Genomic DNA, 16,292 nt, shown 5'->3' with positions numbered 1-16,292 from the left:
ACTACAATGAGCGGGTGGAGGGAGGTTTGGAGTCTTCTCTCACCCCCGTTCTCTGCGGCCTGCTGGAGCGGGGGGGCTAGGAGGAGGAGTTGGCCGTCCGACTGCGGTCTGGAGTGTGGGGCCTCCCTGCTGCTGCGGAGTCGGGGCGGTCTGCCTCTCCCCACCGCAGGGAAAAGGGTAACACCACCTGGGTCTGGGTGCAGTTCCCCCTCCAGGGGCAAGGGTACCTAGACCCGGTTCGTAGAGTACGCTTGGGGAGTGTGATCGTGTGTACAGCGTCTCTTTATGTCTGTCTCCACGTTGGTTGAGTGTGGAGTAAGTGCATATGAGAGCATGAGGGTGGGAATGGATGTTTGTGTCTGTGTGTGCCTGTATGTCTGTGTCTATATGTCAGGTTGGGTATCAGACGCCACCTCTCTAGGGACATCTCAGGCCCTCCAAGGTTTGGAGGCTTATCTCCACCCACCACCACTTCCCCTGCCAGTGGCGGACTCCCTCAGGTATCGGTGCGTTGGTGGTTCTTTGTGTCTGGGGGTGGGCGTCCGGGTACACACCGGCTCACTCCTTGGCGGCCGCTTATCGGGGCCTGGAGCCTGGGGCTCACTCGGGCCACTTCGGAGGTGGGGTGCCCCCGGCCTCTCGGCCTGGGGCTCGGTCACTCAGGCACGGCTGGCTGCCGACGGAGCTCACGGGCGCGTCACTGCAACTCCCCCTGGCTTCTTCTCCGCGGCTGCTGAGTGAGCCCTCATCTGGGACTCTCCTCAGCTCTTACTGGGACAGTGGCGCGGCTGCCCCTCTGTTGGTCTTCCTTGGTCTCTTGTGTTCTGGGAGCCTCTGGATGTCTGGAGCTTTGATCTCCTCCATACCTGCTTCATACCCTGGAGGACGGGGCTGTGGCTCCCCACACTCCCTAGCAGATCGTTACATGGAGAAACCTTTGGAATGCAAGCATGCTGATCCACACAGGTGTACACATGGGTATTCACAGACGCGGACTACAGCTTTCTTGGCTGCTGCCTCAAAGCACATTGGCCTTGGCCTTAAGACAACAATTCTGATGGCTAAAGATCCAAACGGGACACAAAAAAAAAAAAAAAAAAGGAAACACTCGATCTTTGCTCCGATACCAACTGTGTATTATACAGTAGTGCTAAAAGCAGCATTGACTCAATGCAACTTCCTACTTACCACAGATTCTCCAGTCTGTAATTTGAATTATTCACAAGATTCACCAGCTGAATCATATCTGAATCCTGCAGGCCGTTTCTACTCAGGTCCAGCTCTCTCAGGTGGTAGGGGTTTAACTTCAGCGCTGAGCACAGAAAAGTACAACTGGCCTTTGACAAAGAGCACTCCCTTAGTCTGAATAAAGAATAAAATAAAAAGACAATGTTTCTGTTTTAAATATTTCATATAAATAATCAAACATAATAAGTAAAAAAAGAGCTGTTATTATTACTAATCAAATCTTGCTATTTCTGCTGCACAACAAAGACATAATAAAATCAGCTCTCATACACTGCCAGCTCAAGCAGTGACTTCATTTACATGCAGTTGTGCTCAGCAAAAAACATATGCACACCCATTTAACTGCCTGTTAACACTGATTTGCGTAATGCCTGATGGCAGTAACTCAATGCATTTAGGCATGTGGGCATGGTTAAGACAACCTACCTACTTAAGTTCAAATCAAGCAACAAGTGATTTTGAGCATATCAGGATTATTTGAACCACACAGGTGGTTCTGAGTGTTTTAGAAACTACTGATCTGATTTACCCACAAACCATCTTTAGGGTTTACAGAGAATAGACACAAAAGCAACAAGTTCTCTTTATTTTTTTTATTTTTATTTTTTTTTGCCTGTCCCATTTGGTTCTTTAGCCATCAGAATTGTTGTCTGAAGACCAACAAGGATACCCAATGGATTTACTTTGCCAAATGGATCATCGTGGCATTGCCGTATTGGTCCATTTGATCGACCTTTGTTTTTATTATTTATTATATTTTATTTTCAGATGTTACAGACGGGACAGACATGAGTGAGGGATAGGAAAGGGAGAAAGAAAGGGGAAGGAAAAGAAAAACAGAAGGGGAGAGGGACAGTGAGAAAGGGGGGGAGAAAAAAAATCTCCTGGATCACCTGTTGAGAGAAGAAGAATAGAAAACAAGAAAAAAAAAACAACAAAGCAACATACTAAACACAACACCATCGCATTAATCTAGCTAAGTGTAAACAGCAGTAAATACTAAATATTCAATGTTGTTGTGCAGCACGCAGGACAGACAGCGCACAATGTGCTTTGAAGTAGCAGCCAAGAAAGGTGTAATTTAAGTCCACGAGCAGTGAACACCCGTGTGCATAGCAACAAGTTCTCTGAGTGAAAATCTCTTATTGATGCAAGAGGGAAAATGGCCGAACTGTTTTGGGCCTCTAAATGCACAACATGTTGAACCTTAAAGCAGAAGAACACAGTGGGTGCCACATGTAGCAGCTAACAACATGAAAGGGTTGGGGACCACCAAAAGTGGACAATAGAAGAGCTGAAAAACAATTCCCTTGTCTAATGTGTCTCGATTTCTGCTGCAACATTCTAAAGGCAGTCAGAATTTGGCATAAACAAACTGCAGATCCGTTGTGTCTTGTATTAGGGACAGATAAAACAAGATATTTGAACATGACTTTTTGTGAATTGAACCTGTAAGATCATCATTACATTCTGAAAACACAGTTTAATATGAAAACACAGCTGACCTCAGAGTTTCCAGTTGACAGGGTCGACACTCCAGAAAACCACACAACTGCTTTACTCCAGAATCCTGCAGCTTGTTGTAACTCAGATCCAGATGTCTCAAGCGGGAGGGGTTGGACTTCAGAGCTGAGCTCAGAGTAGCACAGCTAATCTCTGACAATCCACAGTGCCACAGTCTGAATAACAAAAGAAGAAAGAAAAAGACAGATACAATTATTTCTGACCTAATGACATGTTGACAGGTTTTAAACGTAGTGCCACATCACTTTATAGTATGTAATGCACAGATATAAAACTAATTCAGGGAAAAGGTATCATAAAAAAAATCACTAACTGAAATAACGACTTAGCATTTCTCTAATGATGGTTTTGTATCTTGCAGGCATTCAGTGATGATTAGATTGGATTACTTAGATAGGAGGAATTAAAAAATCAATGTAGGATCGGTTAACCCTAGCAGGTATGATTACTAAGCTTTGGCTAAAATTTCACTGGTACATGCTTCCAAACAATCCCCCCCCCCCCCATTAAGAGCAGTCTGTTACATATTTTAGCTAGTCTGAAATGGTACACTTTCTAAGCACAGAAAAGGATACTAACCAAAGCAAGGTTTCACTTTGTGTACTTTTTATGTACTTTTTTGGTTGTTTTGGAAAATCCTGAAAATGTATATCCAAATTTATAAAGTAAATGTATTAAAAACAACAACAACGGTCAGGGTACTGACTTCAGGGTCTTCAGTCTGCAGTTTGGACTCTCCAGTCCTACAGAGAGCAGTTTCAGTCCCGAGTCCTCCAGCTCATTGAAGGTCAGATCTAACTCTATCAGATGGGAGGGATTGGACTTCAGGGCTGAGGCCAAGACTTCACAGTGAGTCTTTGAAATTCCACAGTCAGAAAGTCTGTGATAAGACAAATTTGCAAAAGACATTATCATGGAAGAAGATACTACATATTTATTTTTGCTTTTGCATTTAACATCAAAACAGTTGAGCAGATCTTGTTCAATCAGGGAACCCATCAGCGAAAAGCCTTTTGGGAACAACAGCCAATTTGGGGGCTTTCCAGTGTAGCTAGCTGATATCTAGACCAAGAAGCATTCTGAGTAGAGATGTCAAGACTTTTGATCATCCAGGGCACCTCTTTCAATTTAACAGCTGCTCTGAAAGAAAGCCCAGCCACACCTCATAGAAAAATCATTGCTACCACTTGTATCTGCAACATCATCCATTCAGTCCGAGCTTGTGACCATAGGTGAGAGTAGGAATGAGAGTAGGATGCGGCAGCGTGTGCTGCACTGACCGCCAGCTAGAGTGAATGGCCCAAAATTTGTGTTGCGCTGACTACTGCACTGTATGTCATTTTTTTCTGCTCACTCTATGTGTACCAGCTGTGCCTGCTCTGTGTCATTTCAAAACATTTATCTCTCATCCATAAAAGGCAAAACATTGTAAGTATCCCAACTAGGGAAGAGTATGTCGTTTCCACAACAGTGCTTTCCTCCACATAGCTGTTGAATGGAGTGACTTACTCAAGGGCTCCAGGAGGTCCCTATATATGTATGTAAACATGTGTCATAGAGTTCCTCGTCCATTGTGTGGTTGAGGTTAGTGTGACTGTAGGCTTCGTTTCTCTTGGTTGTGCAAAGGTATGTCATAGCATATAGCGGTTAAAGTTCAGCTGGGTTGAACTTTGACCACAGCATGTGCGAGTAGTCTTGTGCAATAGAAAAGAATGGGTTTTGGAGTACAGCGCTGCACATGCCACGTCCTATGTGAAAGGGCCTTTAGACTTACAGAGCCTTTCTGCAGTTCCTCACAGCTGGGATCAGTCTCTGTCGCCCTGCCTCTGATGTGTTGTACTTGTTCAGGTCCAATTCATCCAGAACCTTTTCTGACATTTGCAGCATGTAGGCCAGAGCTGAGCAGTGGATTTCATAGAGTCTCTTCTCTGATCTGTTCTCTGAGTTAAGGAACTCTTGGATCTCCTGATGTACTGAGAGGTCATTCATCTCCATCAGACAGTGGAAAATGTTAATGCTTCTGTCGGGAGATATTTTATCGCTGTTCATCTTCTTCAGGTTGTTTATAATTCTCTTGATGATTTGTGGACTATTTTGCAAATGACCCAGTAAGCTTCCTAAAAGTCTGTGGTTGGACTCCAGACTAAGGCCATGAAGGAAGCGAACAAACAGGTCCAGGTGGCCATTTTTACTTTGCAAACATTTCTCCATGGCTCTGCTCAGAAAGACATCCAGAGATGGGATGGAACAATTAATATTTCCAGATTTTTTAGAGGTTTTCTCAAGAAAAGACTTTATATTTATAAAGTCCTGCAGAACATCAGTATTTTTATTGGTGAAACAGTGGAACATGTAAACGGCAGCCAGAAACTCCTGAATGCTCAGATGAACAAAGCAGTAGACTGGTTTCTGGAAGATCACACACTCTCTTTTGAAAATCTCTGTACAAAGTCCTGAGTTCACCGAGGCCTCTGTGACATCCACACCATACTGCTCCAGGTCTTCTTGGTAGAACATGAGGTTTCCTTTTTCCAAATGTTCAAATGCCAGCCTCCCGAGCTTTAAAAGACCTTTCTTGTCAGCCTCCATCAGCTCTTCTGGACTTGCTTCTTCTCCCTCATGGTACTTTTGAATCTTCCTTTTTGTTTGTACCAACAGGAAGTGTGAGTACATGTCGGTCATGGTCTTGGGCAGCTCTTCTCTCTGCCCTCCAGTCAGCATGTGCTGCAGAACTGTAGCAGTGATCCAACAGAAGACTGGGATTCCACACATGATGTGGAGGCTCCTGGATGACTTGATGTGGAAAATAATTTTGCTGGACAGCTCTTCATCACTGAATTTCTTCTTAAAGTACTCCTCTTTCTGAGCATCAGTGAAACCTCGCACTTCGGTGACACGGTCAACACATGTAGGGGGGATCTGATTGACCGCTGCTGGTCGGGAAGTTATCCAGATGAGAGCCGAAGAAAGCAGATTGCCTTCAATGAGGTTTGTCAGCAGATTCGTGACCGTTGACTTCTGTGTGACATCAGACATGACGCTCCTCTTAGTGAAATCCAGTAAAAGTCTGCTTTCATCCAGACCATCAAATATAAACAAAAGTTTACAGACAGCGAGCTTCTCTGCTGTGACCTTCTGTAATGTTGGATGGAAAACCTGGAGCAGCTCCAGGAGACTATACTGCTCATCTCTGATCAGGTTCAGCTCCCTGAATGAAAGCAGAACCACCACACTGATGTCTTGGTTTTCCAAACCTTCTGCCCAGTCCAGAGTGAACTTCTGCACTGAGAAGGTTTTTCCAACGCCAGCAACACCGTAGGTCAGAACCACTTTGATTTGCCTTTGTTGTTCGGGTAAGGCTTTAAAGATGTCACAACACTTGATTGGAGCATCATGGAGGGTCTTCTTGTTTGAAGCTCTCTCAAGTTGACTCACTTCATGTTGGGTATTAACCTCCTCACTCTGTCCCTCTGTGATGTAGAGCTCAGTGTAGATTGCGTTGAGGAGAGTTTCACATCCTGTTTTATCAGTTCCCTCAGTCACAGATTGACATCGCATCTTCAAACAGACTTTATGTTCATCGAAAACTTCCTGAAGGCCATCATCTACTGAAAGACAATAAAGACAATAAAACAAAATTTATATATAGTTTTTTACACATATTTAACATTTAACATATATTGCTTAGTTTTTTTAATGACTCCATCAGCAAACAGATGCTCAATTTTACTTTGCACACAGCTGCTCCTACTGGCTGTCCAAAATCCAGAACTGGACACGGGCTCCTGCACACACTTGTTCTTTCTGTGGATAGAAAGGGAAACTTATTCTGGCCATGTGGCGAAACATGAAGTTATTTAAGTTGAAAGTCTCAGAATGGTCTATTACTAAGTCAATGCTCTTTCTTTACTTATCAAGCAATAATTATTTCCTTTTACACCATCAGAACTTATATTAATCCAAAACACGAGCTCTCAGCACCCTGTCAACACATCTGTTTACAAGGAAGAGGGTTTATCATGACAGTATTTTCCTGATATCTACTTTTCGGTCTCTTCCTGAGGACTCTACTACCAAGCAGCATTTTGTCCAGCTGTGAAGGTGGTTCACTTCTCACCGAGGTAAATCGCCATGGTAACCTATCCTGTTACGTTCAAGATTGGAGAATAACTGGTATAAAATAATCCCCTACTGACCAATTGATTAACCAGAAATTAACATCACCATTTCTAGAAGATCTCTCAGACCTCTATGGGGAGAGTTGGAGGGTCTAAATCAGGGGTGGGGAAACTCCAGGCCTCAAGTGCCTGCGGGGTGGGGATGTATCCTTCATCCAACACAGCTGATTTAAATGGCTAAATTACTTCTTAAATTAGGCCTGCTAATGAACTAATCAGTTGATCCGAGTGTATTGACTCAGGGTGATATCTAAAACCTGCAGGACACCGGCCGTTGAGGCCCAGAGTTCCCCGCCCCTGGTTTAACTGGTTTAAAGTTTTTCAGTTAGTTTTTGTATTTCCCTGATCTATCTGGGATGGAGTTTACATGTTCTCTCAGTGTTTGGGTGGGTTTACTCCAGATACTCTGGCTTCTTTCCACAGTCCAAAGTTATGCAGTAAGTGGAGTTAGGTTATTACCTATACGTGTGAATGTGAGTACGAATGGTTGTCTGTCGCGCCATATTAGCTCCACGACAGACCAGCATGGTAAATTGGAAAACTGCACTCAAATAAATGAGTATATTTATGCTTCACATTGTCAATACCATGCCTGAAACCCATAAAGTGTGCTAGTTAGATATATTTTTAAAAAAGTCTTTACCCTACATTTAGTTTGTGGGTATCTGGTCACCCTAGTCCCTGGGTGGAGTCCCTAACTATGCAGAGGTATCAGGTAGTTGTGGTATTTAACAAAAACAATAAAAATAAAATTATTACATATGAGTTGCAGGGAAAAAACAAAAACAAAAAACAGGAAGAACAACATTATTCTACAACTAAAGACACTACCACTGACTCTGGCTCATTTGCAGGTCAGTGTAAAGCAGAAACCGCCTCTTACTTTGTGTCTGAGGGTCCCGGTTCATTACTGAAGTTTGGAGGACGACCTTTGGACCAGTCACTGGCCATAGACATACAGCTGGGCACAAGGGATGATGTTCCATCCTCCTCTTCCTCCAAATTATTGTTTCCCCTAATGAGGATCAACAATACATAACAAATATCGATTTTTTAATTTTAATTTTTTGTTTTCTGTTGGTAGCAAACATTTTCACAACAGCATTATTGTTCTATAAGAATTAACCCTGCTCCTCACATACAAGGTCTTAAATAATCAGGCCCCATACCCTGAATCCTCCCTTAGTTATGCTGCAGTAGGTGTAGGCTGCTGGGGGATTCCCATGATGCAGTATTTCTTCTTCAGTCATGTTTCTCACTCACTCATGTGTTAATAGACCTCTCTGCACTGAATCATACTTGTTATTAATCTCTGTCTCTCTTCCACAGCATGTCTTCTATCCTGTCTTCCTTCTCTCACCCCAACCAGTTGCAGCAGATGGCCCCGCCCCTCCCTGAGCCTGGTTCTGCCGGAGGTTTCTTCCTGTTAAAAGGGAGTTTTTCCTTCCCACTGTCGCCAAATTGCTTGCTCATAGGGGGTCATATGACTGTTGGGTTTTTCTCTGTATGTATTATTGTAGGGTCTACCTTACAATATAAAGCGCATTGAGGTGACTGTTGTTGTGATTTGGCGCTGTGTAAATAAAATTGAATTGAATTGAATTGAATATCAGATCCTGAAACAGGACACTTTCCGCTGACCTCATAAGAAGTTTGTACGTACACTACGTCTGAAATCTGTTTTTATATTTCATTTTTACTCTGAAACCCTTAAACAACACCAAGTCTGCTGCTGACACAACAGAAATGAAAACTGTCAGGAGCGGATTATGTTCCGACTTTCACAACACGTTTTCTCTGAGTCTTTCATTTAAAGATTGTTTTAAGTGCATTATAGATTCTATGCTGGGAAATAAACGTTATATGTACAGTTTGCTGTTTGATTTTACTGTTACTTTTTCTGTGTTCTTTATAGGTTTATCCTTCACATCATCACTACCATGCCTGAAACCCAAAAAGTGTATTAGTAAGATTTCTTTTTAAAGTCTTTACCCTACATTTAGTTTGTGGGTATCTAACTATGTGGGTATCTAACTATGCAGAGGTATCAGGTAGTTGTGGTATTTAACAAAAACAATAAAAATAAAATTATTACATATGAGTTGCAGGTTAAAAACAAAAACAAAAAACAGGAAGAACAACATTATTCTACAACTAAAGACACTACCACTGACTCTGGCTCATTTTCAGGTCAGTGTAAAGCAGAAACCGCCTCTTACTTTGTGTCTGAGGGTCCCCGTTCATTACTGAAGTTTGGAGGACGACCTTTGGACCAGTCACTGGCCATAGACACAGGAGACGGTGTTCTGTCCTCCTCTTCCTCCAAATTATTCATCTTCAAGCACTTGTAAACAACAATTCTGCGAACGCACAACCTGAGAATGAAGACAGGTTTGTTCAAAAGTCACCCAAGACCAGTACACACACACACACACACACAGAGAGAGAGAGAGAGGGTCCACTCTCTCTCTCTCTTACTCTCTCCTTATTGTCCACTTTTGCTCTGTCGGCTGTTTCAACATGTACACAAGTACGTATAAGTATACGAAGCGCCTCGAGGCGACTTTTGTTGTGATTTGGCGCTAAATAAATAAAATTGAATTGAATTACGTGGATCACCCGAACACAGGAAAGACCATCGATTACATGATTGTTAAAGAGACGCGAGAGCACCGCACATGTTAAACACAGCTTACAGTAGTGATGGCCCGCTTGAAGCTGACGCTCCGGAGCGTGTGTCGAAAAAAACAACACACTGGTTCAGAAGCACTGAGTCGAGGCTTTAACTGTAAATAACAAAAGGGCTACCTGACATAGATCATGTTTTTACTTTGCAAATTCTTGATTAGGGGTGGGTTTTGATTATCGCTTTTCTGATTACAATCCATACTAAATTGAATAAAGTGATATTGATTCATTAAAATCCTGTGTCGATTTGTAAATTAACGTTATTATGCCTGAAACGCCAGCATATCAGGTTAAACCTCACAACATGTCGTCAAACACCATGCAGCTAAAACAGTAACTGCGAGCAGGTTTACGGATTCTGCATACAAACGTGAACACAGAGCGCGGACCCGACGCGTCAGAATCAGATGTTGATGTGTCGTCGGGTCCGCGCTGTGTTTGCCTCGCTGGCTTCTGCAGCTGCAGGTTTCATAACTCTCTGTTTACATCTCTAATTAAGTCTCACATGTGTCAGCTTTCTTTTAATAGATACGAAATTATGGATATATACTGTTAAATGATCAGAACTGTAATATTTCTGACTGAGGCAAAACTTTCCAGATTCCAATCAAATTGAATCGGATCCTGTATCGAATCAAAATGATTCTACAAATCAGTGACGATGCAGCCGTACTCAGCTTCCTAAGCATTTTCCCTTTCCAGTTCACAATCAATCCCACCCCTAGGTCAAAAATATGTATAGGACAATTGGCCTAATCTAATATTTTGTATGAACCTGTCCAGCTGTCCAGTGATTAAATGACAAGTAGATGGAGGCAGGACTCCACAGCAGGGGCATACTCCATAATGTGCTGTGCATTCTCATATGTATATTATATATATTGCTCACTTATTGTATTTACCAACATCAAGGAGTTATGAGCAAAGAAAGGCCACACCATAGTGCATGTTTAAATAGGGAAAGTTTATTGATCAAAATGTATTACGCAAATACGCATTACATTTTTTTCAGGCCCCCAATCGAGAAAACAAAACCAATTACATGTTCAAAGCAACGGAACGGTGGCCCAATATCAGAGAGAACTCTACTCTTGTGTGAGCAGTGATAATTGAGCAGTCCGTTTTATTTTGCAGATTCAAGCTGCTCTTCAAAATTTTCACCACCAGATGTCACCGGAGAGGACTGTGTTGAAAAGCTTCGAGTAATGAACCGTTTTTCAATACAAGCTTCAGTGCTTCGGAAAGCTTCATTTGGCCATCACTAGCTTACAGCAGAAGTGATCTTTACCAGGGGCCTGTGCTTCGTACGTCGCTTACTACATCCAAGACCAAATGACACATCCAAGACCAAACTATCGCGCTAACCGTGAGCTCGCTAATCCGGTTCCCCGAACACACCTGCTGTTGACGATTAGTACAGCTGGACGCAGTAATGTGACATCACTGGGTGTCGTAAAAGGGGCTACGCATCGATAGTAGAAACATTGATCGGCAACCCTCTGATTGGTCGGCGAAAATGTCGAAGGGGCGTGCTCGGTATTATCCGGCAGCAGAGCAAGAACTCATGAGTGAGGGATTTCAGGAGTTTCAGAGTTTAATTAAAACGCAAGAGAACACTGCAAAGGCTGCAAAAGCAAGGAGAGAGGGCTGGCAGAAAGTTGCTGACAAATCAAACTCGTAGGTAATTTATTAATAATAATAATAATAATAATGGATTGGGTTTATATAGCGCTTTCCAAGGCACCCAAAGCGCTGTACGATACCACTATTCATTCACTCCCACATTCACACACTGGTGAAGGCAGCTACGGTTGTAGCCAGGCTGCCATATTGCGCCATCGGCCCCTCTGGCCAACACCAGTAGGCGGTAGGGTAGATCTATCATATGACACTATATTGTCCAATATCATATGGCATTATATTATATTATAATATGTTATATTATATCCCCTTTCACATTAGAGCCACAACAGGACCCACAAGAACATGGGAACAAGTAAAAGTGGAATACAGGAGTATTCTACAGAATGGTAATATTTATCTCTTATATTGCTTTTCGTCTCTTGGCAAGGTAATACTGGCCTGTAATACTCTGTTAGTTCGTTCGTAACAGCAACCAAGAAAAGGGCAGAGGAAGAAAAGACAGGTGGTGGTCCTGCACCCCCTCGTCAACAAGTTGGTTAAGTAAATAATACCCTCACGGGAAAATCGATATCTCTCTATGAGCACACTGTCGCGCTGAGCTAAAGGATCCTGTCTATCCCGCAATATACGCTGAATTCTGAGGACTCTCCTTATCAATCTTGCACCTTCCGCAATGGGCTGCTCGCGTAAACGGACAGGACATGGCTGCGACAGGCTTCCCAAATCCACCTTCGCTTTTATAGCCGTGGTCTCTCATCTTGATTACACGAAGTAATTTACAATTACTACTCTGAAATATGAATTACATCTGTAATAATCACATACATGTAATAGAATGTTAATAGTACATTTCCCTTTTTTAGGGACTGACCTGTATGTATCTGTGTGACATCAATAAAAGGATCAAGTGCTGCATTATCTTTAGTTACATTGATGTCATTTATTTATGGTGAAACAGTGTTGGAATATCGCTGTTGCTTTCGTATAAATGAAGCGGACATACCTGAGTGGCCGCGATCTAATCCTGTTTACATAAAGTAAACCTGCTCCCGAGCAGGTTTACGCTTACGGCTCTGTTGCTCTGACAGCAAGTCCCGGATGAGCTTCGGGGAACCGAACGATCCAGGATCACGCGAAATCGTCAACAATCTAATCCAGCTAACTTACTTAGCGACGTACGAAGAACGGGCCCCTGGATTTTATGTTAAGTTCAACAAACCTCCGCAACACCCGCTGGTTTCACTCTCTGTTTTACAGCTTCTCCACCACTTTACGTTTGAGGAGATCACGTGACCACAGTTTAACCTTCTTATAAGATAATGGCATTTCAACGTCACGACTGCAGCAGGGTTTGACAGTTTATCAACACTTTTCTAGATTTCTCATCAAAATGACCTAAATCATTGTCAGATTTCCACACGTCATTAAACTGGTTAAACATAACGGAACAAAGAAATATTAATTTTGCACTCTGTCGCAGGGCTATGAGAGGGAGGGTATGAAGTCCTTTACTGAATGTATTTGTTTAATTACTCATGTTTGCTTAATTTTCTTCTGCCCTCAAGTTCCCTCTAGTGGATGAGAGCACGTATAGTACCAGATGTAGGAGTCGTTTATAGTTGTTTATTATGATGATCCACTATTATCATGAATTCTCTTACTTTAGATTTAGAGTATATTTGGATCCTAAAACTCTTTTAACATCGATTAATTAAAAGTCATATTTATTTGAATAAGCAATTGAAATGTTAAGATTGAACCAAGAATGGTGGACACTGATATAAGACATGACAGAAATCAAGTGGAGGGATTAATTACGAAGACTTGTAAATCTTGAAGTCTTGCTCTTTTTACAAAGACAGGGACAGATTCCTACTGAGCATGTGCACTGGACTAGTTTGTTCCTGCCTGGTGAAATTAATTGTCCATAACAGCACCTCCTGCCTAATGATCCTTCGAGGCTTTGATTTTTATGAAAGCTTAATTTAAACTCCAGAACAAAATTCTGAAAAACAGTTTCTCTGTGTGAATGTAAATAACTTTTTAAACTGTGAACAGGCAGCTTGCGTACTGAAAGATAGTAGATGACACCACACCATACAGCACCATTGATAAAACTCTTTATATCAAAACTTTTACATTTGTTTTTAAAAGCACAAATTCTCCAGAAACTCTTTAAACTCACTGTGACAGATAAAGATATTTCTTCACTGAACTTTATTTACATGGTGCAACAGGACTTTCTGACACCAGAACATTCACTGTCCAAACACTTTTGACATTCCTGCTTTCTTCCTGCTTTAAATGAAAATAAAATGTTTACAGCTCAAATGTTTTTCAGGTTTTTGCAGAAGAATATATAACTGCTCTGCAGAGTAGAAAGAGCAAAAAGGAAGGAAATCAGCATTATCTAAACAAAACACGATGAACCAAACTAAGAGATCAGGTCTGTTCCAAACACATCGAGGTAGAAATGTTCTGACATTAAAGCTGCTGAAGAGCACCGAGGATCGACAGAAATCCTGTTTATCTAAGTGCTGCAGGAATTAGTCTATAAACATGGAAAACTCTTTGGTAAGATGCCTGAAATATGCTTTTAAAATTCCACAGATGGTTTAAATACATATATGAACACTGAGCTGCTGCTTTTGAAGCTGAACGAGTCATAAACACGGGATTTTCAAACAAGCATCTTAACAAAAGAAACTCCAGGAGTTTCGTCACAGGAGTTTCAAAAAAGTTTTATGTTTTGGGAAGTTAAAGTCATGCATCCATGCTGTAGTGTGTTTCTGATTTGTTTGCCCTTTTCACTGCTTCAATACTGCTCGGTGACTAGTTGGCAACATCTTCCACGCAAACTATGACAACTGCAGCAATCTGCTTGCAACCAGAGCAATCACAAGAAGGTTTTTAGTGAAGCACAGCAGACGACTGGTTTCACCTAAAAACAAAAAGCAGCTTCCAGCGGCCACTCGCCAACCGGTCGAGGGATCAACATTTGTCCCCAGTGGTTGTGGTGGAGTCACCAACCAGGCTCTAGGTCTGTACGATTTTGAAGTTTCTGATGGAGCTCGTGTAACTTTTCGTCCAGAACATTCTTAAACTGAGCAGCTTTAAACACATTATGTAAAAATATATTTTATACATAAATAGAATTTACAATTTTTAACTATTTATACAAAAGCTGCATTCAACAGGTTTTATATTAAAGGTGGGGAGATTTATCAGGTAAATAAAATAATGTGATATAAGAATGATGGGAGTCCACAGTCCTGGATCCTCTTTGTTGTTTTTCATTTCATGATGCTTCAAATGCTCTCATATGGTGAAAGGTCTGATCTGCAGGCAGGCCAGTTCAGCACCACAACTCTTCTGCTATGAAGCCATGATGCTGTTGTAGATCCAGTATGCAGTATTGTCTTGCTGAAACATGCAAAGCCTTCCCTGAAAAAGATGGCAGTATATGTTCCTCTAAAACCTGTATATACTTTTCAGCATTGATGGATACTTTCCAAATGTGCCAGCTCCCAATTTCATTGGCACTATTGCACCCCATTACCATCAGAGATGCAGCACTGATAACAAGCCAGAATGGTCCCTCTCGTCTTTATTCCAGACGACTCAGGATCCATGTTTTCCACTTTATCTCAGGCCATTTTAAATTAGCTTTGGCTCAGAGAAGGCAGGAGGTTTTCTGGATCATGTTCACGTGGCTTCTTGTTTGTATGTTAAAGTTTTAACCTGCATTTTCAGATGGCACAGTGAACTGTGACAGACAGGGAATTCTGGAAGTGTTCCCGAATCCATGCATGGATTTCCGTGACAGAATCATGCCTGTTTTTAATGCTGTGCCTCCTGAAGGGCCCAAAGATCACAGTAGGCCCAATATTCATTTTCAGCTTTTTTCAGAGATTTCTTCAGATTGTTGTGTGATGATGTTATGTACTGCAGATGATGAGATATTTTATGTTGAGGAGCATTATTCTGAAACACAGTTTTTTGCAGATTTGTGAACCTCAGTTCATTTTAACTTTAACATGCTTTCATTCTAAATGAACTCGTGTTTTTCTTAAAGTGGTGCTATTTCAGATGTTTTGATCTGATTGCATGTTTTGTTTTGTTCTTTTAACGTTTCCATGTTCTGTTATAAATTAAAGTTGGGTTTATGAGAGATCCTTGTGTTCTCTTTAGCGCAGGGTCCCAACTTTATGCAAGTGGTGCTGTACTACACACAGTTAACATGGTGGAAGGTGGCGCAAAGCGTGTAGGCTGAGGAATGTAAATATGATAGCACTGGGAACACTGGGAAGAGAAAACAAGGAAACACTAGGGAGTCATCTAGGACAGAGTTATGGCTGTGAAACAACGAATGGTTTTGTGACAGCTGAGTCAGTCTTAAGCTTAATCTCTCAGAAATATAAGTGAATGTCAAGAAACCCACCAGTGTCCTGCTGTTACATGCTCTGTATGGATGTATGGACTGATCAGTGTTTACACTTGTTATTTTTAAAGGTTCATAACTTTAAAAAAAAAAAAAATAATAATAATAATAATGTAAATCTCAGTGTGGATGTGACCTGTGTCCGCAGAGAGGAATGTTTACGATTATACATTGAAGGCATCATCAATAAAGCGCTCCTCACAGCCACAAAGCATGCGCAGTCCTGGAAGAAATCAGTCATTTAGTAAATTATAATAATAATAATAATGGATTGGATTTATATAGCACTTTTCAAGGCACCCAAAGCGCTTTACAATTCCACTATTCATTCACTCTCACATTCACACACTGGTGGAGGCAGCTACGGTTGTAGCCACAGCTGCCCTGGGGCAGACTGACAGAGGCGAGGCTGCCATATCGCGCCATCGGCCCCTCTGGCCAACACCAGTAGGCGGTAGGTGAAGTGTCTTGCCCAAGGACACAACGACCAGGACAGAGAGCCCGGGGATCGAACCGGCAACCTTCCGGTTACAGATGCGCTTCCAAATAGTGATAAAGTCAAGCAGAAA

At 41.9% G+C, this 16,292-nt stretch overlaps 1 protein-coding gene across 1 annotated transcript in view; it reads right to left on the bottom strand.

Annotated features, from left to right (window-relative positions):
• The window catches only part of LOC113013647 (uncharacterized), a 29,075-nt gene extending 16,523 nt beyond the window's left edge, over positions 1-12,552 (bottom strand). Inside the window, exons 1-8 of the mRNA XM_080295074.1 lie at positions 12,478-12,552; positions 9,170-9,313; positions 7,834-7,965; positions 6,503-6,576; positions 4,547-6,380; positions 3,479-3,652; positions 2,754-2,927; positions 1,189-1,362 (exon numbers count right to left, since the gene is read on the bottom strand). Coding sequence (XP_080151200.1) covers positions 1,189-1,362; positions 2,754-2,927; positions 3,479-3,652; positions 4,547-6,380; positions 6,503-6,576; positions 7,834-7,965; positions 9,170-9,285 — 2,678 coding nt within the window. The 5' untranslated portion in view covers positions 9,286-9,313; positions 12,478-12,552. The remainder of the gene's footprint in view (positions 1-1,188; positions 1,363-2,753; positions 2,928-3,478; positions 3,653-4,546; positions 6,381-6,502; positions 6,577-7,833; positions 7,966-9,169; positions 9,314-12,477) is intronic.
• Between the last annotated feature and the right edge of the window lie 3,740 nt (positions 12,553-16,292).

This window comes from Astatotilapia calliptera, chromosome 20 (assembly GCF_964374335.1).
Source record: "Astatotilapia calliptera chromosome 20, fAstCal68.1, whole genome shotgun sequence".
In the NCBI taxonomy this organism is placed as follows: Eukaryota; Metazoa; Chordata; class Actinopteri; order Cichliformes; family Cichlidae; genus Astatotilapia; species Astatotilapia calliptera.
Note: the sequence above shows the minus strand (reverse complement) of the source record. Positions and strands in the feature narration are given on the sequence as shown.